General features: G+C 45.6%; 1 protein-coding gene across 5 annotated transcripts in view; it reads left to right on the top strand.

Annotated features, from left to right (window-relative positions):
- Positions 1 to 27,909, top strand: part of LOC146186818 (pyruvate kinase PKM-like) — a 36,249-nt gene that overhangs the window by 6,444 nt on the left and 1,896 nt on the right. The window contains exons 1-11 of one of the 5 annotated variants that reach the window (XM_084607455.1): positions 8,737 to 8,865; positions 9,275 to 9,430; positions 9,869 to 9,960; positions 10,386 to 10,520; positions 13,399 to 13,585; positions 14,165 to 14,307; positions 14,786 to 14,913; positions 19,920 to 20,070; positions 22,038 to 22,357; positions 23,528 to 23,646; positions 24,904 to 25,060. In XM_084607455.1, coding sequence (XP_084463581.1) covers positions 9,295 to 9,430; positions 9,869 to 9,960; positions 10,386 to 10,520; positions 13,399 to 13,585; positions 14,165 to 14,307; positions 14,786 to 14,913; positions 19,920 to 20,070; positions 22,038 to 22,357; positions 23,528 to 23,646; positions 24,904 to 25,060 — 1,568 coding nt within the window. In that variant the 5' untranslated portion in view covers positions 8,737 to 8,865; positions 9,275 to 9,294. The other 4 variants (XM_084607454.1, XM_084607450.1, XM_084607451.1 and 1 more) reach the window with 4 other exon arrangements.

The following is a 27,909-nucleotide window of genomic DNA, read 5'->3' as shown; positions in this document are numbered from 1 at the left end:
GCTTTAATGACATTTCTACAACATGCTCGTGACTCCCAGGAGTAGAAGAATGTTCTTTAAAAGCAGATTTCAACTCCAATAGCAAAAGCACTGGGTTGTAGGCTTTTTCTCTTAATGTGGCTGTACCGTGATGGCCTCGCAGGGGCCACATGCTCGCGGCTCCCTCCACTCGAGAAAGGCAGACTCCGGGGTGGAGCTGTTTGTTGTGGGCAGCAAATGGTAGAAGTAAGGCGCCGTCGAGGATAACGTCGACCCACAGCTTCTAGCAACGTTGAAATCCTAAAAGCGTTTCATTCTAATATGAGATATCGGCCATTATGATGTGAGACCCGTCTCGCGAGTTGCCAAGTATTCGGAGGTATTCGGTCTGACTGTTGGCTATCGACAGGCGTTATTGTTGTGAAGTGGGCGAATTGCCGCTGATTTTGGCAGTGAAGTCAGTATGCAAAGCTTCGGCGGGCCTCGTCTGGCGCTTGATCTCCCTGACAGCTTCTGTGCGCATTGTTGCTTTTTAAAACAGTTCGGATTGACGATTACTTTCGGAGCTGACCTGCGCGCACGTGAACCTTCACGGATGTCGTGGAGCAACTGCTACGCAACAGTTGCTGCAGCGCTTGAAAAAAAAAAAAAAAAAAAGAAAGCCGTGGTTTAGCTTGTGGTTAAACCTGGAGTTACGCGAGAGCTATCTGCATCTTAGGTTCGGCTTGAAAGTAAAGACATGGCTTTTGCACATAGTATATTTTACTCTATGGTTTCAGCCTTATTTGTGCCATAGGGGGCACTTTCGACCTCTAAAGTGCGATGAAGCGAAAGCCTCTATCGCACTGTGGTCCGAAGCCCTCCACTACGGCACCGCTTTCTCTTTTTTCACTCCACCTTCGCGATGACGCGATAGCGTACGCTACCAGCCAACATATAAAGCCCCGCTTTAACCGAGCCGTATGAAAGTGCCTGTGTAGCTTAGATATAAGGTTAAAGCAAGGGTTTTGACAGGCTGATTCTGATATCACTCTCTCATATGCAAGGAGAGGCCCGAGTTGACAGCTCCTGCCAAAAGTAATGTCAGGAAGCCCTACGTCTAGTTAGTGCTCGGCCATGTCAGCCGCTAGCTACCGCCTCCCACGACTTTTTTCTTTTACCTCTTCTTCTTCTGACAGGCACGGCGAAATGGCGAGACTGTGGCCAATGTCGCTGAAAACCCCGAAAACTGCTTCCGGGCCCGTATTCTGGCGTCGTTTTCAGAACCATCGCTTTCGCCCTCACTTCGAGTCGCCTGATTGGTGGAAACACTGAAACCGGATGCCACTTCGGGTTCCAGTGCTTCCGCCAGTCAGATGAGTGCGAAAACGACACTTCTGAAAACGATGCAAACTCGGAATACGGCCCCTGCAAGTTTCCGACCCTCCTTCAAGGACAAAGACGACGGGGCTAGTAGATCAATATTCGTTCCATGTGCATTTCAATGATTAAGCTCACAAAAAAAAAAAAAAAAAAAAAAGAGCGCAGTGGCGAAGGAACGACGGCACATATGCTTCTAGCAAGTCTCTTCATTCTGAACAAAATGGGGAATTATATATCCAGCATGTTCCACTACAACTTCTGTCACTGTCCCCCTTTCGTGATTGTTTCGGCGTTTTAAGCTTGGCGCCACACTGGTAGTTTTGGCCGTCGGAAATACAAAACGCAGATTACCTTCTGGTCAGGAATAGCATACGTATCAGTATCTCTAACCTGACCGCGTCACGAGTGGGTGTAAGAAAACGCGGTGTAATCGAGGTGCATTACAATAAATGAGTTTGTTAGGAATCGCTCGTTGCCTTCTCTGCAAGTGTTTTTCTGTCGTGCTCCCATCGTAAGTGCGTACTATGTTCACTATATGCGTACTAATAAGCATCGCGCGTGGCAAAAAGTGTGAGCAATCAGGGCGTACTGCTGGCAGGCACCTGGTCCTCGAACTCCTTCCTTCGACGCTGTCCCATATTTAACTGCGGGGCTTTCACTCTACGCGTGCGCTCGTAGTCGTGTGTGCTTTTTCCGGTGTTGTGAAGTACGCGTTGTCAGATGTCCGTAGTGCCCCTCGCACGTGCGCGGCACGGGGCCGTTCCCCTATGCACGGAATTCCCCATGTGTACCTAAGCCAGGACTAGTGTTCCTGTATATGCTGTATACAGGAACACTAGCCAGGACAAGATTTCAGCGCCACGGCGGCGATGTTTGAAAGCGGCGACAGCCTATACGTCAGAGTTGGACACTGATCCTCGGACAAGACTACGCTAGACCGCGCGCTTTCTGGGCGGATTACAAAACGGTTCGAATTTCTTTTCATCGCGAAAGTGCATCCACGCTGACAAGCCGAGCGAGCAGTGTGCCATCGCACGCGGGATGGTTTTGGCTAGTGTCGAGGGGACAGTCTCTTCGAACCTTATGCTAAGAAGGTGGTGGCGTGACAAGAGCCACCGCGCTGGTGCTAACATGCAAGTGCGCAAAACATTTACAGAAGCACAGGATAGAACCAACGGATAGAGGCGGGAGTGGCTTCTAATCGTGGGTGTTTTTACTCCTCCTCATCTCTCACATCATGTGGTTTCTGCGCACGCACAGCCTCGATTTCCTACCTTGCTCTCTCCTCCTCTGCTGTCCTTTTTCTATTAGTAGTCCACGCCTCAAGTGTGGAATGATCTCGCGGTATATCGGGCGTAACACGCTGACAAACGCCTTTTTTTTTTTTTTTACACCGAGTAACGAACTCCCATATGTGACTTGCAGGTAGCGAAAAGAACGGCCTTCGCCGTGCACCGAAGCACGCACGATTGTACGGATCGGCTCTCGCTTTCATTGAGTTCTCTCATTCGCCGCAACGCTTTGAGTATCACTGCCCTCCAATTATGTCGATCGTTATCGCTTTGCGGACGTTCCGAACGTTCGTCAGAATGCGCTGTCCCTTATCTCGCTTTTCTCGCATCCGAGAATAGCATCACTGGTCGAACATTGGGCTTCGTGGACATTTGGCCTTGCCGCTGTGAGCTGGCTGAGCTCTACGCACGTGACACCTTCGCTGCGTCTGTGTAGGCGATATATATGTGCGCGCCGAAACCGTTGCAGTGGGAGAACCCTCCCAACTGCCCCGGAACCAAGCATGCTGTCCACCCGATGGAGCAGCTGCCGAAGTATGCCGGTCGGAGGTATAGCTATTTTACTATGTTTTCTGGTGGGGAATTAGGATGCCTATTTTTGCATGTTCTTGGTCTTTTCTTTTGCAGTATAGAGGAGTTTCCCTTTGTGTTCGTCTTGTTCAGTTATTGGTTTTCAGTGAAAACAGTCGATGTAGGCTCTAAAAGTTGAAAAATGTGAAGGAGTAACTTTCACTGTGGCCATGCAGTCAGCCTGGGCTTGTCGCATTGCTCTCGCTCAGTGCATTGCCGCTTTTCTGGCTAGCTTGTTGAGGTAATTACAATATCAAAGAGAACATGCTGTAAGCATGAATCCTACGGCTACTCCAAGAGCTCAGACAGGAACAGTCCTTGCTGTTTCCCTGTGTATAGCCGTCGTCCGTAATTGCAGTGACCATAAGAAAAGCGAATAATTGGGCTAGTTGGTATGCCATTATGAGGCAGCGCACCTGGAAACGCACAGACAGGACGGAGGACAGGCGGTGAACTTGCAACTAAATTTTATTCAGGAGCGCATCAGACTGAATACGAAACAATTTCAACAAAACAAACGCGACAAGGTCTGATAAGATGCGGACCCGTCCACATTTTTAATCGCTGGTTAGTGGTTACCTTTGCGCATCAAGGAATTGCAACTTTTTTAGATAGCAGAATGGATGGCGTGCTGACGCACGAAGTCCTCGAATCCTGGCCAAACATGAACGCAAAACAACGAGAGATTATCGAGCGAAGACAGTAGCTAATGCGGTGAGTTTGTGTCAGCACGCCATTCATTCTGCTATCTAAAGAAAGAGTTTCAATTCCTCACTGCGCGAAGGTGTAACCTGTGATTAAGGATGCGGGCAGTCCGCATCTTATCTGACCTTGTTGTGCTTGTTTTGTTGAAATGTTTATTTATTCTGACGCGCTGCTGAATAAAATTTAGTTGCAAGTTCAGCGCTTGTCCCCCTTCCTGTCTATGTTTCTGTGATGGCTCAAAGTGGTTCTGGGTCCACACCGGACATGAGGAGATGGAGGTACAGACTCGGGATATAATTTTAAACATATTTAATTAGAACAACTGGCTCAGTTTCATTTACGGCCCGCCGTCACTGGGCTGCGTCGGCGTGGTGCTGCACGTGCTCCGAAGTAGGGCTGGGTGTTCGTCACGGCCAGGTGGTGGAAAATGCCGAGGGCTGCCGCTGCCTCCTTGTTTCCAGTTGCCAGGCGTGGAGGCCGGATGACAGGCTCCGAACTTGAACGGCGGCTAGACCCCGGACTACCCGGAATCGCAGGTCATGGCACAGCCCCGTCTCGTCCGCTTCCTGCGATCCTGTCCCGCGCTCTCGCCTCCTCATTTTAAGCCCTTTCGCACCATTGTTGTGCAATTCCTTTTCACGGGTTGACCGGTTTCCGCGGCTGCCGGCTGCCGTTGTTAGCTCCCCCGCGGTTTTTGCCCTTTCACAGGTCCCGTCCCAAGGGAGTAGTCGATGCAGGCATGGCGCTATCAGCAGTGACCATGAGTCAGTGACCGGCGTCCGCAGCCTCGTGCACGCGCACGAGCCGTCACATTTACCGGTGCGCTGCCTCACAATCAAATAATTAACTACTGTGCTGGAGCACCCGGCTTTGATCCCGACCGCGACGGCTGCGTTTGGATGGAGGCGAAACGATGTCAGCGTTGTTGTTGTGGCTGTAGGAAGAAGGAAAAGAAAATGCACGACATCCGCCGCTTCGTGCGGACAAAAGAGAAAATAGAGAAGAAAAAGGAGAGGGAGAGAAAGACTCGCGCCGCAACAGCCGTCGTCCACCACCGAAGCGGTGGCGGGTGCAATGACGGCCTACAACAGATAAAAATTGGTGGCAGGCTCGCCCCCGCCGCAGGCGGCGGTGACCTACCTATCCCAGCCCCATCAGGGCCAGGACCAGCCACCCTCCATCCTCTGCGATGTCAGTGCACGTTAAAGATCACCTTGTGGTCGAAATTACTACGTAACCCTCCACTACGGCACCTTTTTCTCTCTATCCACTTTCACTCCCACATTCCTCCCTTCCCTTACGGTGCGGTTCAGATGTCCACAGAAACGTGTGACAGCTAGATACTGCTCCTTTCCTTTCCTAGCTGTGAACTAATGAAAAAAACAAATCATAAAGAATGGCTAGCTGTAATGCGCAAAAGTAACAGGATTGGGACTTGTGTGCAGACCGACTACTCATGTCGTCTACTTGTACTCCAGTGGAAAAAAAAAAAAATCTTTTACGCAGGGAAAGTGAACGTAGTACGGCGCTTGGGCTCCGGACGCTTCGCTCACAAAACCTTCCGCCGCATTGGGAAACTTCAACGCTATCTCCCAAACATGCGCGCACACACGTCACGTTCGCGATAGCGATGGAAAATCTGAAGAGGGAGGAGGTGGTGAATTTTGCATGCCTTCAGTATGTGACGAAATACGCGCGTGATGTTTCACGCCGTCTTGTAGCACATTCGCGCGGACACAGGTTGGAGTGTGTACGTCACGTGACCAATTTCGGTCGCTTCGAACGACTCGACCAAAACCGGCCGTTGAACAACACGAATTGAAGCGGCGGAGCATACGCCTGTCTCGCCGCGGGGATTTGAAGCTAAATAGTGCGAAATAAGGCGCACAGGGTCGTGCCGAATCATTCCGAATGAGGCCGCTCTCTCTCAAATGTCAGGCGCGTTCGCCTGTTCGATGCTTGCACTGACTGAAGTTGTGCTGGCATTTAGTGCGCGCGCATCTACTAGCCGATCCTCCACGCTGAATGACAAAAACAGGGCTCCATTTATAGTCAGCCCCGCCGGGGTGGTGCAGTGGTAAGACGCCCGACTACTGTGCCGGAGTTCCCGGGTTCGAACCCGACCGCGGCGGCTGCGTTTCGATGGAGGCGAAACTAAGTGGCGTCCGTGTGCTGTGCGATGTCAGCGCACGTTAAAGATCCCCAGGTGGTCGAAATTACTCCGTAGCCCTCCACTACGGCTCCCCCTTTCTCTCTTTCCACTTTCATTCCCACCCTCCTCCCTTCCCTTACGGCGCGGTTCGGGTGTCCACAGAGCAAGTGTGACAGTTACTGCGCCTTTCCCTTCCTGTGAACCAATTTAACTTAACTTTTTATTTATAGTCAAACTAGGCTACAAATTAAATCCTTTTAATGAGTGCCAACGGAAACTATACCTCTGGTAAAGTGCTCTAGAATATTGTAGTTCACTTCAGCGGCGTTAAATCCTTTTAATGAGTGCCAACGGAAACTATACCTCTGGTAAAGTGCTCTAGAATATTGTAGTTCACTTCAGCGGCGTTAAATCCTTTTAATGAGTGCCAACGGAAACTATACCTCTGGTAAAGTGCTCTAGAATATTGTAGTTCACTTCAGCGGCGTTAAATCCTTTTAATGAGTGCCAACGGAAACTATACCTCTGGTAAAGTGCTCTAGAATATTGTAGTTCACTTCAGCGGCGTTAAATCCTTTTAATGAGTGCCAACGGAAACTATACCTCTGGTAAAGTGCTCTAGAATATTGTAGTTCACTTCAGCGGCGTTAAATCCTTTTAATGAGTGCCAACGGAAACTATACCTCTGGTAAAGTGCTCTAGAATATTGTAGTTCACTTCAGCGGCGTTAAATCCTTTTAATGAGTGCCAACGGAAACTATACCTCTGGTAAAGTGCTCTAGAATATTGTAGTTCACTTCAGCGGCGTTCGAGGAAGCGCCAACTGAATGGCGCCGCACGGACGCCTGGATCGAAATTCCGGCGGGGTCAACTTCGTATATATGCGTGAATTGCTTCTGGCTAATTGTTTTCTACAATAGGAGTAATTTGTGCTATTGTGGTCTGGTGGGTGTCTTCTAGGAATTATGGCTTCGGAATTTCGCTGTTCATCTGGCCGGTGCAGACGTGTCAGAAAACCACCGAGGGTAAACGGTCAGAATGCAGAGGAAAACAAACAGCGGGTAATTACTGGTCAATAAAAACGATGGGATTTGAGAACGGTGAGCAGTTGCTGTGCCCTTAGATAATGGCACCTACCCACCCGGGGATTGGTCATACATGTAGCTAACAGAAATGTGTATTGTGCTGTTCGATATGAGATTAAAGTGTATATAATACAGTACGATAAAAAGGTTCTACTGATAAGAAAAATAAAACGAATAATTTCAACTCAATAAGAAACTGAAAAGGGGAAAGAGCGGAATTGGCCATCCTAGCAAGAAATCCTGTCAGAGGCGTTAACAAATTTATGTACCGCGGAGCGAACCGTCCCGCTGCAGAAGCCCAGCTGAGTAGCGGAAACGAAAGTAAATTTGGAACAGTCACGGATATATATACATTTTTAAAAGGAATTTCAAGAGTTTTCGGAGGGAGACGACACGGCAATAGGACAGGAAAAAATGATTCAACGATCGGGTGCATTACAGTATATGAACACATATAGGCGTGCGCACAGGGGGCAAGTCTGCCCCATACCTTTACTCTGCCGAAGCGTGCAAGTTTATTTCCATGCATTTTTTGGGCTTTAGACCCGCGGTGTTGTATTACAAGAACTGCTCACTTGCCATCTTTACCTGCGGGAAGCCGATCGAGGATCCAAGGAATGAACACATGGCAGAGGGAAAACAGCCAGATCTCTGAAGATAAAAGTTAAGGAGAGGGATCCTACATGTGAAATTTGTCACCCCTCCCACTGACAGGGAAGGCACTGGCCAGGATTCCACTTGTTTCCAATGCCGGAAGTCGTCAAAAGATAGAAAGGGCGAATTAGTTCTAGGGGACTTCTTCCAAAGAAATTGTTTGAATCGCGGAGTAAAATAATAATAATGATGATGATAATAATAATACTTCATAGTTCAGTAATTATTGCAGTCATGTAATAATTTGTGATGAAAGGGAATGTGTGTGCAATCTGCAAGTGCTTAACTTTTTCGGCAATCTTGGTCTCTTCATCACATCCATAAAGAGAAGTAGGGTAATGAAAGGATAGGACCATTAAAGAAAGCTGACTCGAGAGCTGACATTGAAATGCGACATTGGCTTGAAGCCCACACAAGTCTACTTTCACAGATATGAGACGGCACGAGATCATACAACTGCCGACGCAAAGTAGATATGCTATCGAAGAAGTTAAGCCAGTACAAACTGAAAGGACAGTAGATAAAAAAAAAAACCTAATAAAATTAGGGGTATAATCGGGAAGGGGGGAAAGCCCCAATCAAGTTGAGTAGAAAAAATCCCAACCCTGCATGCTTTTTTCCTCACGCTGTGCAGCATCAGTAGAATTTTTTTTTCTGACTGGTTGGGACTGCTGCCGACGGTTTTGCTGCTACAGAGTCGGCGACTGAACCGATGCTTACAAGCTCCTGTTATTTATAAATGTCGTCCTGTCTAGCTGGCAACGCGCGGGGATTATAATGCACCGAACGGTAAACCATAATTCACGGCGCGCTCTGCTTGAACTGAATCGCGGGAGGAAGGAAATGCCGGAGCCGTGCTTTTTTTTCTTCTTCTTCTTTTTTTCCCGCCACTCTCGGGCGCCGTGCCAGGGAGCACGCGTCGCTGGAACGTGATTGCACGCGCCTCTCACGCGCTCGCTTGGCCGAAGACTTGTTCGAACTGCGGCAGTTGCTGCTTCACCGCCCAGTGTTGCAGGCTCGTTCGTTCGCCGTCCTTCCTCTTATCTCCGGCATCCGGTGCAACGCGGTATGTGAGCTCTCGCCGCTCCAGCAATAGCCTGCGCGCATCGCTCTTATCGCGCCGACCCTTTCGCAGTGGCTCTCGCGCGGGCCCTGCATATATCCCCGGATTGCTGCGTGCCTACTTGATCGAAACAGTTGCCCTACTGCGTCGGCAAGTGAGTTCGGCCAGGGTTGACTGTGGGCGCGTCGAACTGTTCCTCCCGTGGACTGAGCGGTTTCGGGATGCCCGCGAGCAGTCTCGACGATGCAGTCCCGCAGCGTACCTGTAACAAAAATAGCTTTCCTCAGCGGTTCTCCCGCTGTTTGACACGCGGACACGCCTTACTGCCCGCCTGTTAACACCCTACCCCAACCTTTAAATTAGTGCGGATGAAATTTGCGTTGATGCTAACGGCACCTTTTCCTCCTCGCAGACAGCGTCAGGAATCCGACCATGGCGCAACCAGAGCCCCCGAGGCCCCACCAGGTGTATGCCGTCCACGCCAACACCCTGCTGGAGCACCTCAGTACCTTAGATGTCAACCAGCCGACGTCGTTTGTCCGGCTGACCGGAATCATCTGCACCATCGGTGAGTGTGCCCATCTCTCTCGGCCCACACATATTCCTCCGCTGTAGCTGTTCTTTTCAAAGCCCATGCCTGACTACGCGACAAGCATGCTGGGAGGTGTCAGGCTGCTTGAAGGTGGATTATGCCACATTTGGTACATAAGGAACCCGGTGCACGTGATGTCATGCTCAATTTTAATGCCTTAGTTAAAGGAAATTGATAGAGGCAATTTTTCATGTTTTATTGCTTAGAAACTCAAGGTCTCAAATTTTTTTGCTCAGTCGCATCCACACCAAGGCATCAGCAATTAGGTAACGTTTTGGGCCAGCAGCCAGGTTTTTCTGCATATGTGGCTTCACCTGGGGGCAGCGGTGTCATGCAGAAAAGCTCTCTTGGGGAGCTGATACCAATAGCGTTGAGTTTTGATCATGTAGAATCACTCCACCTATGTCTGCCCAGGTCCTGCCTCGAGAGATGTAAAGATGCTAGTGGATATGATGAAGGCTGGCATGAATGTTGCCAGGCTGAACTTCTCGCACGGCACTCACGAGGTACGTAACCCATGTCTCCATTGGAACACTGTGCTGTTTATGTTGCAATCTGTAATAAGTTGTGGTGAAAGGAAATATATATGTGCGTTCTGCAGGTTCATCATCAAAACATATCACACGGCCTTTGCAAGGTGTCTGTTTAGTAACTAAAAAAAAAAAAAAAAAAGTTGCTGTTGCACTGTCATTATTGTAACCTCGTCATATATGTGCAAAAAAATTGCATAAAGCAATGTTTATTGTTACTACCTTTTTTTTTTTGTATTTTTGGCATACAACTTTCTTGCTTTCATTGCAAAGTATTCGCATCTTGTTTTGCTGGACAGATGCTGATAGACTCCTTTGCTATGTTGTTACTCTTAGTTTGTTTTAATATTAGCCAGCAGGCATTGTTCTCAATTGCTTTTTTTTTTTAATTCTCTTGCCAGTACCATGAGGGCACGATCAAGAACATCCGTGAAGCTGAACGCCTTTTGAATGAAGAATTGAAACCAGATGTCCGCCACACTGCCATTGCGCTTGACACTAAGGGTCCAGAGATTCGCACGGGTCTTCTTCTTGGGGTAAGCTGCTTTACTTGTCTTCCGGGAAAAGCCAAGGACGAAAATTTGTCATTTATGAATGGTGTGCAAATGACAGGGCAGTAAATAAAAAAATTTTGGAAGTTTTCTGGGGAACTGTTGCTTGTAGTCATAAAAGCCGCAATATTTCTGTTGAGAGATAACCTTTATGCTGCCAGCATATTTGCCACCGCTTACTCTGATCAGAGCACAGGTACCTGCATTATGTCTGCGCTGAAAGCTTATTTTCGTTGGGCTTCCAGAAAAATTGAAACTGTTTTTTTCAACCTTTTGATGTGCTCATTTTTCGTTAGAAGTGCTGCGAAAGCTACAAGCATGTCTGCAGCGGAGCTGTTCTCATATGATCTACATGGCATAAGCCTTGTAAGCCTGGAAAGCAGTTTTGTGGCACCCATAGCTGTAGTTATGTAGTAACATTTGGTGTAAGTGGTTTCTAAGCAGTTTCTATTTGCTTTGGTGCAGAAAGTTCTTTTGATTACTATGTTATGTCACTTAAAGCTTTCCCTTGTCCGTGGTGCTTGGCTTGTCTGTGGTGACTTGCATGGGAGATGGGTGTTTGATCCCAGCTTGTGCAAAGAAATATAGTTTATGCTATGGCACTTTTTGCTGGAACCTCTGCTTTTTATGCCATAATTCAACCGCCATCACCACCACCATCAGCAACAGCAGCATATTTTAAGTGCACAGGCTAAAACAGTTAATAGTGCCATGGTGATTTTCTAATACTGTCATGTGCACTGGATAAGTGCATTAGCCAGATAATGTTTTGTGCTGGCAAACAATGCAAAAATCTTTGCAGGCAACATGTACTGCAATGCGTAAAGGTTGGAGATAAAAACTATACTTACATGTGTGCATGCATTGTTAAGGGTTGCTTTTAAATTGTATTATTTAGTCGGTATTAATACTTTCTTCCCCGTACCTATTCATATCGAAAGTTCGCTTACGGAGGTGAAAAAAATTCGAATTTTTCCGCTTTCAAAGCATTTCTGGGCAGCTTGAGCCATCTAGTGGGTAGCGGAAGAGCTAATCTCTGTTTGGTTTTTTGTTTTATTTTCTCTCAGCGCCATGAGATTTAAAACACCCTGGAGCCGCGTCAGGCCATGTTAGCGTTGTTTACAACAGCGTACATTGCAGAACTGGTTGGTTCATAATGCTTACAAAGGTGGAACCGGTGTAGACAGACACGGGAAAAAACAGAGGATCGTTGTGTGTATACTTCTTTTTGTCTTGTCCTGTGTCTGTCTGTGCTGGTTCCATCTTAGTAAGTTGTGGTGGTATCGTGCCGCTTCTCAATGAAACTGAGTGTTTCTTCCAAGTCTCACGCATATAAGGACAATTTAATGGGCGGTTATAGGAGCAGAGGCACAGAGAACACAAACTTTGGTTCGTCAGATTTTAGTATGGGCATTAAACCCCACCTGATGTCTACCCCAGCATTGCTTTGCGCGCTGGCACGATTTTCACTGGTGGTCTAATTTTGTCGCGTAACTTGTAATATTCTGTGCCTAACATGTTCATATTTAGTGATGTCATGCACAGGTTCTTGCTGCGGACTACATATATTTTAACTTTTTAATGTGTCTCTTGTGTCAAAAAACATTATTTTTGTAACTTCTTTTTAGTTGCAAATTTTTAATGAAAAAGACTTTTTTTTTTCATTGCTTCATGAGTAAATGTGTTAAATGAGACTAGTACCATTTGAAAGAGGATTTCTTCCTCTAAAATTAAATACGGTACAGCTGACTATTAAAATAGCATGCTCCAGCAATTTCATAAAAAATATTAGATGTGCCACCAAAAATAGGCCACTCTTCCTGTAGGTAGGAAAGTGGTAAAGCATATTTCTAACACAGCTACAAGTCAAGGAAAGGGCAGTTTCTTGATTAGAACAGTTTTTGGCCATGGTTTGTTTGTTATAAGAAGCTTCCATAGACTGGTTTAGCTACACCAGCAACTGAGTAAAGGTGCTGCAGAGAGAGAGAGAGCAATACATTAAGTAGCCATCAACATTGTTTTTCAGCTAAACTATTTTGCAGAATGAGTTACAGACGCTCCAGCCCCATTGTCTTCACTTGACTACCAGGAGAAGTTGTCTGAGAGTGTAGTTTAGTTCAGGTCATTATTTAGTTGGCTGAGGCTCACAGTATTTTTGGAAAGAATGTATTTTTAAAGTTGTTTTTTCTGGCTACAGTGATCACTATTCAACTGCATGTGCACTGGTAATGTTAGTAGGCAAGAACTGCCGATGGTTGAAATCTATTCAGAGCTTCCCACTACAGTATCCCTCATAGCCTGTAAATTAATAGCCTTCAGAGAGTAAACCTGGCATGTCACGCCTGAATTTTTATGAAGTCTGATGTTTCCTCAAAACGATTGCCCATGCTGTATATGATGCTTCAGTTCTGGCAGTCATTTTGTGGTGTTTACTTCATGTGGTCTACAAATCAATACATTCAGTCATTAACACTTGATTCTTAGTGACTATTTAAGCTTGGAAGCAACCTAAAAGTTTTGTTTCATGTTTTCACTGGCATGTTGCCAAGGAAATGAGGAATCTTTAGTTTTACTTTGCATAGTTAAATTTATTGCCCTACTTAAATCAGTGGCAAACTGTTTAGTGCCATCTCCTTGCATTGAACTCCTAAGGAGTGGCACCCTTCCTGGACTGGGCACTCTGATGTAATGCACATATTTACAAACATGTCTTGTGTCATGTAAGGATTTCTCGGAATTCTAGTTGGGAAAATAGCTTTGTAACTTAAATCAGTTGCCTTCAACTTTTCTTGTATCTTAAAGGTAAAATTTGCTTTGGCCTATTTTAAACAACCTTTCACATGCAGTGCCCTTTTTATTTCAGGGTCCGTCAGCTGAGATAGAATTAAAGAAAGATCAATCCATCACACTTACTACGGACAAGTCTTTCTATGAAAAATGTGACGAGAACACGCTGTATGTGGACTATGAAAACATCACCAAGGTGTTGAGTGTGGGGAGCAAGATCTTCATAGATGACGGCCTCATTTCTCTCATCGTGAAGGAAGTTGGTAAATAGACCTTGGCCATTGCGACCTGTTGATGGCATGCTTATGACGGACCTATTCTTAGCTCGGATTGCACCTACTGTTAAAAAAATTGTGTGAATTTGTATACACTGTAATTGGTGTGGGTGGTATACGGTAGGTACCGAAAAGAAGAAAAGATAAGGCCTAGGTTTGAGGGACATTATGTTTAGGAAAATTGTTAACCTGAGCTAATGGTGCAATAGTACTCCCTTTGGGCTGTGTGATACTAGCTACGAGTTACCAACGAGTCTGCAGTCTTATTTTCCATCAGCTTCATGTATGCTGAGACAAATTTGTTGTTAATTTTAGAGTTTGAGAGGGAGTGACTGTGCAGTAGCTGAAATTTTCATATTTTAATAATGCATATGTCTGCAAGTGCCAGAACTGTGGGCATTTGTCCATGATTCTACGGTACTTTCAACTGGTGGAATCATTCTCGAAGTTTTGCCATTTTGAAATGGCCAGACGTGTCTGAACAAGCTTGTTAATGCTTGCACTGCATATGCAGTTTGTGAACTGCACGGAACTAGTTGTTAAGAGTGTCGTTGATGCTTGTTTCAGGCGATAACACGTTGGTGTGCAACATTGAGAATGGTGGCACGCTTGGCAGCAAGAAGGGTGTGAACCTGCCTGGAGCACTAGTCGATCTTCCTGCAGTCTCGGAGAAAGACAAAGCTGACCTTCTTTTTGGTGTCGAACAGGGGGTAAGGCTGTTGTCGTTGCTCTTCCTGTTAGCCTACTGCAGTTTCTAGTGTGAAAGGGCTGCTGCATGTGCTATGAAGTAGCAGCTCATCTCTCTCTGTGCGAGTGAAACGGAATTTGAGCAGCCTATCCTGTAGTTTTGCTTTGTGGCAAAATGCCTACTTCAGTTCAGCCCCGAGTGCAAAGCAAAAGAGTTCACATATTTCCATGTTTGAAACAGACATCAAGTTATACTGGAGCATGTTGTATTGAATGCATGGTATGCATGCTTTCCTGTCTCTGGCATTTTGTCATTGTGACATGTTTTTGCCAGTGCAGCATTATTTCCTTTCTTGACTCATTTGTCCTAGCTTTAGTAGTAGTTAGTAGTTCCAAGGAGAATTCAGCACTTGCATGAATAGAAGTGAGCATGCGCTTTGTTTTAATGCTGTCTGCTTGCTTCCTTCTTTGGGCGTTTCCTAAACAAATGGCACTTTTCAGGTGGACATGATCTTTGCCTCCTTCATTCGAAATGCTAATGGTGTGAGGGAAATCCGAAACGTGCTCGGCGAAAAAGGAAAGGACATCAAGGTCATGTGCAAGATTGAAAATGATGAGGGTGTCCGAAAGTGAGTCTTCCAGTGTTTCATTGCAACTTGGCTTTTGATTCTGGTGTATTTCGTTTTGAAATGAAGAAAGTAAAAGTATAGTTTTAAACAAAGAATTAAGAATTCTTTTAAAAATTATAGGCTTGCATCTATTTTGTCAGTATCTTCCACGGATGTAGAGCAGATAAGTTGTGTATGGCAGATTTTTTTTAAAATACATTATTACTATGAAACAATTTGGATTTAGGCAGCACTCGTCCACTGAACAGGCATTCGACTACTGTTCCCAAGGACGCGGGATCAAATCCCGGCCTCGGCGGCCACTTTTCGATGGAGGCGAAAAGCAAGGCAGCTGTGTGCTGTGCGATGTCAGCGCACATTAAACTCCAGGTGGTCGAAATTTCCGGAGTCCTCCCATATGGCGTCTCTCATAGCCTGAGTCGCTTTGGGACGTTAAACGCCACAAACCAACCAAAGTGATCACATTAAGAATGTTTTGTAGATTTTTCCGAAGCATCCAACAGAATAAACCACAGCATCCTTCTCTTGATGTTGTCTGCTTATGGTATCAGAAATAAAATGCATAATTTAATTTCTAGTTACCTTAGCAATCGTGTGCAGTGTGTCAATACTGATAGCTTTCAGTCTGCTTATAAACCTGTTAAACATGGAGTGCCTCGGGGGAGCTTATTGAGCCCTCTGCTATTTATATATGTTAATGATCTGATAAATATAAGAGCAAAATTGAATATGTAATGTATGCAGATGACACAAGCCTTTTTTGTCTGGCTACAATGTCAATAACTTAGTTGGAAAAGGAAATGAAGTACAGTAAAAGCTCGTTAATTCAAATTCCACGGGACCGCCAGGCCAGTTCGAATTAACCAAAATTCGAACTAATGAAAGTGAGCAAAAATGAAGGCGTTTGATGCCCGGAGGGCACGAAAAACATTTATTTAGCAAAAAAGTCTGTTATCATCTTCTGCTTCTTCTCTCTGAGGGCTACCGTACTCACTCGGTCTTCTAGCATGCGAATGCGACGCAGGGAGTCTTCTTCCCCCTCTTCAAAGCTGAAGAAAAGGCGCGCGACATTCAGCGCTCCCATAACTTCTGCCGCGGATGGACGCACGGGCTCTTGCTCCTCGTCGTCGTCCTCGTCTTCTGCCTCTTCTGGGACAGACTGCTCCCCAACAATTTCAGCGACAATGTCCCCATCACTTAGGGCACCGCACACTGCTGCATCGCTGTCTACTCCAACGTAATCATCAAAACTGACGTCCTGCAGCACAGCACGCACAGCCGCAGGCAGAGGCTCCGGACTCCCATCGTCGCCACTTTCTTTCATACTTCCGGCAGCAAAGCCACAGTGGTGGAAGCAGTTTGCAATTGTGGACGGCGTGACCTGCTCCCATGCACGCACCAACATGTGCATTGCTGTGAGCAATGTGATGGTGCTGGTCTTCTAGTTTCCAGTGCACAAAGTCATGCGCTCGATCATGTGGCGCCTATAGAAACATTTGATGTTTCTGATCACCCCCTGATCCATCGGCTGCAAGGCCGCAGTCGTGTTGGCGGGCAAGAAGACGAGCCTTGTGGCTTTCAGCTCGGCGTCGACTTTGTGTGCCGAGCAGTTATCCACAATGAGGAGAACTTGACGCTTCCCTAGCTCCATCCTCCGATCGAATTTCAAGAGCCATTTTTTAAACAATTCGCCCGTCATCCACGCTTTGCTGTTGGCGGAGTATTCCGTCGGCAGCGTCCTAATGTTCTTGAAACATCTAGGCTTATGTGCCTTGCCGACAACAAAAAGAGGGACCTTCTCCGTCCCGGTCATATTAGCGGCGACCAGAACAGTAATCCGCTCTTTGCTTCGCTTGCCGCCAGCACAGCTGTCCCCTTTAAATGTTATTGTTCTGTCGGGCTGGAGCTTATAAAACAAAGCCGTCTCATCAGCATTGAATATATCATGTGCCGAGTAGCTTTCTAAGTACTGCTGCAGAGCACCGCTTCGCCACGTGGCACAAGTTTCTGCATCCACTTCTTTGGCTTCTCCAGACAACACCCAGAAGACAAGATTATGTCTGTCTCTAATGCGGTGAAACCATCCTTCGGAGGCGACAAAATCTTCCACATTCAAGCGCAGGGCGAAATCGGCCGCCTTCGCCATGATAATTGGGCCGCTCAGTGGAATGTCAGCGCTTCTCATTTCTTTCACCCACGTGATCACAGCGGTCTCAATTTCCGGATACTTGGCTAACCGAAGCCTTTTTCTGTTGCTGGCGAAATCTTCGGCTTCATAGGCATCCTCGATGGCCTTCCTATTTCGGACGTGCGTCGACAACGTGCTTGGTGGAATCCCGTGCTTTTTCGCGATTTCCACTTTGCTGGCCTTCCGTTCATCCACCTCGCGTAAAATAGCCACTTTCTCCTTCACCGTCTTGGCACAGTATTTCCCACGCGAACACATCTCGCGGACACAAGCTCACAACAAGCGGCGTGCAAAACGAGGGCTCACGAAATGCAACACGAAACCGTGGTCGATAACACTAAAACGTCGTTCCTCGAAGGAGTCGCAGCAGGAAAGACTGTTTAGTACTTGTTCCAGCACCCTAGCGGATGGATGGATGGATGGATGGATGGATAAGGCTGAACCCTTTGAATCGGGCAGCGGCGCCACAGCCCGCCTAGCCGTGAATAGTAATATATAGTGTGGACCTATTCTTGCCTTCCTTTCAGCCACCTATCAGCTAACCTTCGTTTGGTTATTTCTACCCTTTTAAAGTCTATTTTCCCTTCATTATCCTTAAACCCCAATGCTTTGGCTAAATCTGGCCCATTGCCTTGAACTATAGGGCGGAGCCCTTTACAGGAAATTATTAAGTGTTCAGGCGTTTCCTCATCCTCCCCACACACCCTGCACAGCGTGTCTATCTCTTGGTACTTGACTCGGTACGTCTTAGTCCGCAATACTCCTGTCCTAGCCTCGAACAACAATGGGCTGCCCCTAGAATTATCGTAAATGTTTTCTTTGGCTATTTCCTGCTTGAACGTTCGGTACATTTCTAATGCTGATTTAGTCTCCATCCCTGTTTTCCACAGACCCCTCTCTGTTTCCTTAACCTTTTTCTTAATTGATAATTCCTGGCTGGTCCCCCTACTGCTGTCCAAATATTTGCTTGCCAATTTTCTTGTCCGCCTTCTCCATCTTGTGTCAACATTCCTCATGTAGAGGTAGCTGAAGACTTTCCTAGCCCACCGCTTTTCTCCCATTTTTCTGTGCCATCTATCGTTCTGCCGTGAAAGCTTCCAACGATGGTTTTCGATACGGTGGTTTAATCCGAGGCAGCACCACAGCCACCAATTTTGGATAATTCGAAATAGTCATCGTGGTCCGGTCCGCAGTGCATAGAAGTCTATGCACTGCGGACCGGACCACGATGACTATTTCGAATTATCCAAAATTTCGAATTAACGAGTTGTGAATTAACGAGCTTTCACTGTACTAGCTAAACTACACTTATGGTCCATCAAAATGCACTTCTAGTTAAGTAAAACAAAAGCTATATTTTTTTAAAGCCAAAAGCAATACTTATATCCTAAATAGTGGTCTGAGATTAAGATCTAATGCAATACAGATAGCTGGTGTAGTGTTAGTGATATCCCTGGAGGTCTACTTTACAGAGTTCATTCCGTGGGACACTCATTTTGAGCATCTTTCTCGTGCAGTCGGAATGCTTAGAAAACTTAACATACATTACCTGTGTGAGAACCAAGCTTCTTTTGCATTCTGCGTTATTTGAATCCAATGTAAGATACGGTGGTTTAATCCGAGGCAGCACCACAGCCACCAATGGAAACAAACTCTCGGTATTACAGAAAAGTGTGCTGAAAGTGGCAGCAAATGTACAGTTTTTGTCAAAAGTATACGGCCTAAGGATATTTGTTCTAAGCCCAGCAACGAGGCTCGTAAAGCAACTCTAGCTTTCGAAATCTCGTGCATGACATATCTCACCCTCATTTTCTTCTAGCTTCCATTCATATTCCAGTATAGCTGCAAGCAGCCGTGTTACAGTGCTTAGAAGCGAACCTGTTGGGCCATATACTTTTGACAAAGACTGTACCTACATTATCATCTGGTCCTTTATATTAAAAAAATATCACAATGCATCTTACCTCATTTTTGCGATTTTCGCCTACTACAATTGTACATATTCTTGTCCAAACGTCGAGAGCTATTCCTAGGCGAAGCCAACTTGTCATCATGATAGGTGGTGTGTACCATGTCCTCACACTAATTATGGATTTCACACTTGGTTATGCTTTGCCTACCCTGCTTGACCGACTTCGACTACGACCAGGTTCTTATGGTCATATGCCTTTTTACCAGCAGCTAAAAAATTTATATGAGCTTCTCTTGGCATTTACAGTGCTTTCATTCCTGTTCACTGTATACACATGTTCTACTTTTTTATCCTTTCTTTTGTATTATTTTGTTTTATTTTTATGCTGTATAGTGTTTCTTGAACAGTTTTGCTTTAAATCTCTGTACTAATGTTGCATACCTTTTTCCGTGCAGTTGCAGATAAGCTGTGTATTCGTCATTCAATTATTCTTATGCAAACTGTGTACTGTCGAAGGTTTTTTGTTATACATATCTGTCCAGGGGAAATGAAGTCTCTTTCATGTGACTTTTTTTTTTTTTTCTTCCTCCTCAGCCATGTGATGTACAGCCTTTTTCAAAAGTTTGGAGCCCAGAGGGTTTGCTTTTAAGCCATATATTATGACTTCTTTAACAGTCGTGGATGTCCTAGCCATTGGAGAGGTAGGAAGAAAAATCTCCTTGCCTTCAGCAAGTTTGAAAACCTGGGAGTGCATTACGAGCCACATAGTATGGCTCAGAAGTAGACCGCCTGGGCTCTTAAACTTTTGACAAAGGCTGTGCATGCCTGAAATAAAGACGAAAGGCTAAGTGTGAGAAGGTTCAGATTTCATGTTTGGAATGCTAATTTTGGTGTGCCACTTTCCAGGATTGATGAAATCATTGATGCAACTGATGGCATCATGGTGGCCAGGGGTGACCTTGGAATTGAAATTCCGGCAGAGAAAGTGTTTCTGGCTCAGAAGATGATGATTGCCAAGTGCCAGATGATTGGCAAGCCAGTAATTTGTGCCACTCAGGTTCGTGCCCTATTCTAGGATTTATTTCTAATAGTTAGTGTGGGAGTAGGCTATTGGAGACGCTTATTGGAAGTTCGGCATTGTGCATTTACATTGTTTTTGAGCAGCCAGCGTCATCTCTCTAAGTGGTTAATTGTGGAAGTTGGTGAGATTTGTATCGCAGGACTGGGTAGCTGGGGGCACACAGTGGGTTGGAAAGACATGCGCAACAGCAGAGTCTTAACAGGAGAGGAAGAGGAAAGGTCGTTGCAGGGCTGTTGTGGCTTGTCCTATCCTCTGAAATCCCAAGTTTGACGAAATCTGGTCTGGTCGAGTAAGTTCATTTCAACAAAATTAGCAAAACAGGAAACTTTTTAGTTTGGACCCAAACCTTTGGTCACAAATTCCATTTTCGTTGAAATGAAATCAGTGCCTTTTCTCGCTCCTCTTGTGTTCCCTATACACCAGAATGCAGAAATATACGGGGAAGCACTGCATTCTCCCTACAAACTGAAATTATTTCTAAAACTCCCTCCTGTCGCTAGTGTCTCCAACACTTTGTCAACCTTGTTAAGAGATGGCGCTGTCTATTCATAAGCAGGCTTAAAAAAGAAAAGATGCCAGCAAGGAGAGTCACTTGAGGCACGCTGCTGAGCATCCAAAAAGTGTCATCTATTGTTATTGTTATTATACCCAGTTGTTGCGTTGGCTTGGCTTGTCTGCAAGATTCGGAGCTGCCTGATTTGAAGATGCAACTACTGAATGCGTGGAACAATTTCGCAGCTGTGTTGCTCGCTTATTACCTAAAAGTGATTCTTAGTAGTTTTATACAAATATTAGTTTGGTTTACCTGTCATTAGTATGTGTGCATTCCAGTTTTTGTGTGCCAAATGTCTGCATCAGTGTTTTGGTTAACATGGAAAGTAACGAAAAATATACATTTTCTACTGCGAATTCTAGAGCAAGTAAAAATCTTAACAGTTGATGAAGCAATGCACAGCAAAAAGGCCATTACAGTTTGCTATGCTGTATCACTTTCCAAAGCATATTCATCAAACCATTACACCATTATAGGTAAACTGGTGGGCGTGTGGAAAAAAGGGATGCTGGTCGCACTTATGTAAGGATTACAAGTAGCTTACAGAGCTTCGGTGCAGTCAGCTCTAGGCGAGAACTTGACAGTAGACACCTTGGCCACAATGTAGAATATCCTGCTTAAGCTTTTGGGCCTAATCACATATATTAGTATTTCCTCACAACTACAGAAATAATGATTGATTGATTGATTGATTGATATTCTTTATTTCTCTTTCAAAAAATGAGAGGGAACTGCGACAAAAGGCGGTTAGGCCTGACGGGGTCACAGTTCCTCATAGAGTTGCTAGCAGCGCACAACACGGAAAACAAACGATAACAGAACATTACAGCAAACGTGGTAATTAAACATACTGGAGTAAAACCTAAAAAAAGAAAGTGTACACTATACACTCAAAAAGAAACAACAGCATATGGTGCACAAAACACGGAAAAAAAATTTGTACAGTAACATAACAATTTGCATTTGCCAAATACAAAACCAGACTAGAACAATTTTTCCACTTCGGAGAGTATCAACTGCTTTTTTATGTCTCTTTTAAATCTGCGTTTAGAGAGATGGAACATTGAACATAGGGATGGGTTTTTGAGAGTATTTGGAATCTGGTAATTAAGCTTCTGTTTATCGTAATTTGTCCTTGTTTTTGGGACGAGGTTTCTGTGTTGTCTGAGAGGGTATTTAGTAGGAAATCGATTAGGAGAGACGGAGAAAAGCCTATTGCTCTGGATATGTTGTAACAAGCGGTATGTGTAGACTCTGTCAGAAGTGTACTACCATGATAATTGAAACGAAGCACAGGACAGTGGACGCTCTACAGTGTGAAGTGGTACTTGCTGAGGTGTGTGCTGGGTCAGCAGAGCTTACTCTGACTGCTGCATCCCACCTCCCTCAGATGTTGGAGAGCATGACCCACAAGCCACGGCCCACACGTGCCGAGGCGTCGGACGTGGCCAATGCTGTGCTGGATGGAGCCGACTGCGTGATGCTGTCAGGCGAGACAGCCAAGGGTGAATACCCCCTTGAGACGGTGCGCATGATGGACAGGATCTGTGTTGAGGCAGAGTCCGCATTCTACCAGAAGGATGTCTTCATCCATCTGTCGCACATCGCACCCTGCCCCACGGATGGCACGCACACCATCGCCATTGCCGCTGTCAGCGCATCCATCAAGTGCCTTGCGGCCGCCATCATTGTCATCACCACCACTGGCAGGTGAGGAGCCAGCCAGCGTTTATACACTCCTTACCGAAAACTGAAATGTTTGGCCACTGCGGGCTTTGCATGCTGTTTTTTCAGCAGCCTTCAAGTCTGGCCTCAAGTTCTAGCTTTCTTGCTTGCACTGTGTGCACAGGGCTGTCGCTATCGTCTTGGCGAAACAAAACCTATAGACTTAAGGGAACATCTTGCATAGGCGAGATCTGTCTGAGAGATGTATCCACGAGATTCCACGTGATATCGATGGGGTTCTGTCAAATCTTTTAATAGTTAAAGCGAGTCGGTGATGATGGAGAGAGCTCTCTCTTTGAGAAGGAGAGCTCTTCTCTCTTTCTTTTGAGGAATTGGGCGTTCCAAGGATCCCAGCACGGCTATCACCTTGCAGCACGTGTGTTACAAGATGTGTTCCTAGTGTGTTGGTCACTTGCTCCTCGATAAAAATGACTGCAAAATAGTTGAGTGAAGCAGCGAGCTGATTTCCCATATTCAAGTCAGCTTTTGTGCAAAAACTAACGTAGGTTAAACATGAAGCAAGCTCCTACAAGTCACAAGACTGAACAGTAAGTCGTCTGGGTCAGTTGTATTTTGTGAAAATAGTGCAAGCTGTTGATCAAAACTGTCTTCTACTTTTCCTTTCATTGCCTTTTTGCAGTGTACCTGCTTACACACAATGGGAGAACCCACGTGGTAGTGGCGTGCTACCATATGTTTCATAGACTGCAAAGGACTTGTTGCCCTCATAGAAAACAGCATGAAAAGCAGTCGGCCTCTTCATGAGCTTTTGGAGCACTCTGATTTCTCGGTTGTGCTATTTGCTTTTAGTGTTCCTTTGACAGTACTCTTTACTTTTAGGAAAGTATTGGGAGAATTACTGTCCTTTTTCTCTATTAATCTGCATCTGCGCCCTGTGGCATGAACATGTTGTACACCAACCTTTTGCTCCAATTCTGGCCATATAAAGCAAAGAGCACTGTTAAATCCTACTTTTGTCTGGAGTTATCTGTTCTGGGTATCGTAAAGTGCTACCCACCTATTCCTACTTCTTGTGTAGTGACGGTTGGGAAAGCTTGAGGTTTCGTGCAGGCAAGAGACTGCAGGAGCAGCCTGACTGAAACTTTCACAACGAGTTCCGCTTGACCCAGCCCTGTCTGTGTGTGCAATGTGCAGGACTGCTCACCTGATTGCCAAGTACCGGCCCCGGTGTCCTATCCTGGCCATCTCGAGAGTGGAGCAGACCATTCGTCAGGCCCATCTGTACAGGGGTATTCTGCCATTGCATTACACAGGTGAGTCGCAGGCAGGTGCCACGGGACATCCTACGAACAAAATTTGTTCGTAGGATGCCATAAGTAAAGCATGTTCACATACTGAAGGAGGAACAAGAGTTCAAATGTTGATGTAAGTTTATTAAAAAAAAGTTTTATCCAAAGGATTAAAAAGGAAAATAAAGATTAAAGGAAAATGTTGTTATGGTAAGCTTAATCCAAAAAATTAAACCTACTACATTTGCATTTATAATCCAAAAGATTAAAGAGGCAAGGTTAATCTATTTGGATTAAATTACCACATCTACCACAGCACACAGAATGCTGAGATGTTACGAGCACTGCGTGTCAAAATGCAGGTATGCGATGGAAGCAATCAAACCTGACTCTTGTTTGCTCCATACAGAATCTTGTGGCGATGAAAAACTGATAGTGAAAGCAGAGAATGAAGCTGGTGTCCACTAGGCTGAGTTGTGTCAAACACTCAGATTATAACTCTGATCATTTCCCAAAGTTCCCAAGCACAATTATTTGATATAAACGCGAGAAAAATATTCATACGACATGCTGAGTAACCGACAGCTGTGCCATTGCATTCCAGTGTGTGTATGTGATATAATGTGTATATCTTCAGGCAATTGGTTCTGTTGTCCAGGCTACTTGATTTGTGTCCCCCATGGAGCTTTGACTAAAAAGGAAATCAGGGAGTGGGCATTAAAACTTTCATCGCCCGGTGTCTGAGAAAGTTATTCAAAGCTACAAAGCTATCCCAAAAACACTTTACTGTGGCTGTGTTTTTCTACACATAGAGGTGCCGCCGAAAGTTTCTGCAACACTGATATCATGAAAAATAGTCTCGACAAAAGGGTGCGCTGTGCACCCAACTTTGTGACCTTGCACCTGTAATTGTCACGGAGCAGCAGAAAACTTCAGTACAAGTATAGCCGCCCATATAAGTTTTTAGAGAGCTGACACAAAGGAAAAGCTGAACTAAACATCAAACTGTGGAGTCATGGCACTAACACCCCACCAACAATTAATCCCAGAGACAGACATAACGACGCACACAGTGCTATCAACATGCACCAAACAAGCTCGAGTGTTGACACTTAAAGTTAACCTCTAAGGAAGTCCCCTTGATGTGCTGTAAAATGGTGCAACGCTCCATGCACATAATCAGGGCAGCATTGTTCATGTGCCAGTGTTTTTACTCAGTAGGTTCATTGTTCGGGTGTCTGTAGATATCCATTGTTCCCCCATCACTCCTTGCTTGTGCAGGCGAGCGCTGCCCGGACTGGCCCATGGACGTTGATGCCCGCATTGAGTATGCCCTGGAGATAGGCAAGCTGCGTGGTTTTCTGCGCAAAGACGACGCAGTGATCGTTGTGACCGGTTGGCGCAAGGGAGCCGGAGCCACCAACACGCTGCGCGTTGTGTACGTCTAAGGCAGCCCCCGCCGCCAGCCGTTTCGCGCACGTGTGCCCTGCACGCAACATTGCAGAGCATTGTCCTCCTCCTCTCTCCACTACCGTGGAGGGTTGGGAAGAGGCATGGCGCCGGCGTTGGTGCAGTTGGCTCATCCTGCACAGGAACAACGGTGGAGCGGGGGGGCTCTTCGCGCTGGGCCTGGCATGGATTGCGTTTTCGTTTTCCCGGTCTTTCATTGGGAGTAGGAGAGCACCTCCCTTGCTTGCCCTTTTTGTCAGTCTTAGTCGAGAGCCTCCTGTCAGTCTTTGTCAGGTTTGAAACCCACGACTCCTATGTTGACTCCAGTCAGTCCCCATCCATTTTTCTAAAACTTTCATGCTAGAATGCTATGTTGACATTGTAAGAAACTTGAGTGATCTCTCTCTCTTTGGTCCCTTGCTTCTTTTGGCGCGAGTGTGTGTGAGCGCACGTGTTTAGGCCGATGTGAACAAGGGTCAGAGGATTGTTTTAATGCATATTTCTGGAAGTGGAACAGTATCCGTTTGCCCCTTCTAGTCCCTTTTGCAGTTTTGGCTTGCACTTGTCTTCTTGCACATGTCAGTGAGTTTTGGCGGTGGTCGATGTCAAATTTTGAGCTAAAAATAAGGTAAAAATAGGTTGCCCGCACTCTACTGTCTACAGCCACAAATTAGATCAAGCGGGGCAGCTGCTGTCCTTGACCTGCCTGTAGCTGGTGCGTAGCACGCAATCCATGTCAAGCCACTCGCGAAGGGCTCCCCCTTCCCATCGTTCCTGTGCAAGATGAACGGCAGTGGTGCCACGCTTGCTCGAGGGCGGTACCAGGATGTCTGTCCTTGCCACACCACACCGCCTCATGACAGGCAACAGCACTGCGGCAGCGCTTGACTAGTAGCAAGTGTCAGTGTAAAAAACTAAATGAAGGCGTGTTGGTGAAATTTCTGAATCGCCAAACTATCCAGTAGCCTTCACATTGGTGCATGCTTCCCTTATGATTCTGTTCACCAAAACATGCGCAGCATATTTGGAAAGACTTGTTACCAGTGGAACTTTCCAGTATGTAGTTAAGGAAAATTTGTTTCTATTTTGTCATCGGCACAACTCGGGCATATTTCAGACAATTATGCGCTTATCTTAATTATGCATAGCTGCCGAAACCAACATACTGTACGTTGCCCAAATCTCTGCTGTAAGCAACCGATATGGAAGTTGTGAGGGCTTTTGTTTCTTGAAGTGGCATATATTTCATTTGCTTTCCACGGTGCCATCATATTTGCGATGAGTTTTGCTGGCATGTTGCAAGGTGTGGTGTTTCCTGGACAGTGTCCTAAAAGACGGATCTTTCTCATTTTGCAAGGTGGCAAAATAGCTATTGCTGTTTGAGAAATGTTGGCAGCCACCCCTAGATTATCGATTATATACCTTAATCATTGTATTGGAAGAACAACTTTTGTTTAACTACAGCCGCTGACAAGTGTTTTGAAAGGGTGCTGTGATCCCTGTGTTGTGCTCTACAAATGTATGTAACCCTAGGTGTAGAAAAGCTTCTTCACTCTGAACAGACGTGAAAAGTGAAAAAAAAAAAAATTTTGAAAAAACGTAAATTATTTAATGAATCTCGTGCTATCCTATTGCTTTTTTTTTTTTGTAGCTCATTTTATGCAGGTCTGTTACATGCACGACAGCCATCAGGAGCTACCACGACTATTCTGCAGCTTTGTTCTAAAGCACCTGTGATAGACCATTAGCCACAGCTTTGCTTATTTTTCTTTTTCTAGTCTTTTACTGCGAGGCCACCACAGAGTATGGCAAGCGTAACAAAAATTTAGGTTGTAACATTTGATATTTATTTCACATGTTCATTTCCGAATGCAGCTATGCTTCAGAGGTTAATTTTGCATCTTTTAATTAAGCCTGTCTGTCATTATAGCCACGTGCGTTTCTCCTGTCGTTAGCTGTTTGTTCACATAGTGAACTCTGGTTGTTCCTGCAGTACTGGTTCTTCCTTCAAGAATCCAGAGTGCTGTTTCTTGTACGTCTAATAAAGGAAACATATTTAATTTCGACACTGCAATACTGTCGCATAACAAGCGCATTGCCTGGGCCACAATGCCCATTCCTCTTGGCGCCACAGTACATGGCACACTGTAAGTTAGACGCATTAATTTGTTTTCTTTGTAATGATGTACAATTCATTGTTATACACAAATTACCATGTAGTATTTGCCCATGGCAACTAAGTAATTTATAATTGAATTTCTTTTCTCGCCTGTTTTAGCTTATGGCTGTGACATCAAAGTTCTATATGTATAGGTTGAGTGAGGGATGAAAAAAACAGATATAGTATGCTGCTTCGTCATAATTCAGGGTGTCTAGCAACCGGGAATTGTCAGGGAAATTTACGCACCGGGGAAAATCGGCGAAATGTCAGGGAAACCATCAAAAATTTCGCTAAGTCAGGGAAAATTGCACGATATATTCTGCGGCGCATTTTCATCTTAAGGTGGCGCACAGCAAGTATGTTATTCATGCAGACTTTTCTTTTTTTTTTTGCTGAGTGCGGCTGCGCTGACAGTTCCATATCCACAACTGCGAACTCTGTACTGGCGTCGCATTCCGCGTTGATAGCGAGGTGAAACCTGCGTTGGGTCGCAGACTTCCTTGACAGCTAGAATTATTTTGCGCCGAATACTCAACACAGTGCGCTGGCTCCGCCATAGAGTAGTACGCGACAGCGTCAGCTCGAAGTGTACAGAGGTCCAAGATGCAATTCGCGCTGTAATTTCCTCCCGCGATGTCGTCGTCGGGCAGCGTGGTTGATGTTCCCTGCACATCTAA

The sequence above is a fragment of the Amblyomma maculatum genome, chromosome 6 (assembly GCF_055883805.1).
Source record: "Amblyomma maculatum isolate TAMU_Amacu chromosome 6, ASM5588380v1, whole genome shotgun sequence".
Taxonomy (NCBI): domain Eukaryota; kingdom Metazoa; phylum Arthropoda; class Arachnida; order Ixodida; family Ixodidae; genus Amblyomma; species Amblyomma maculatum.
This window is presented reverse-complemented; position numbering and strand designations above follow the sequence as displayed.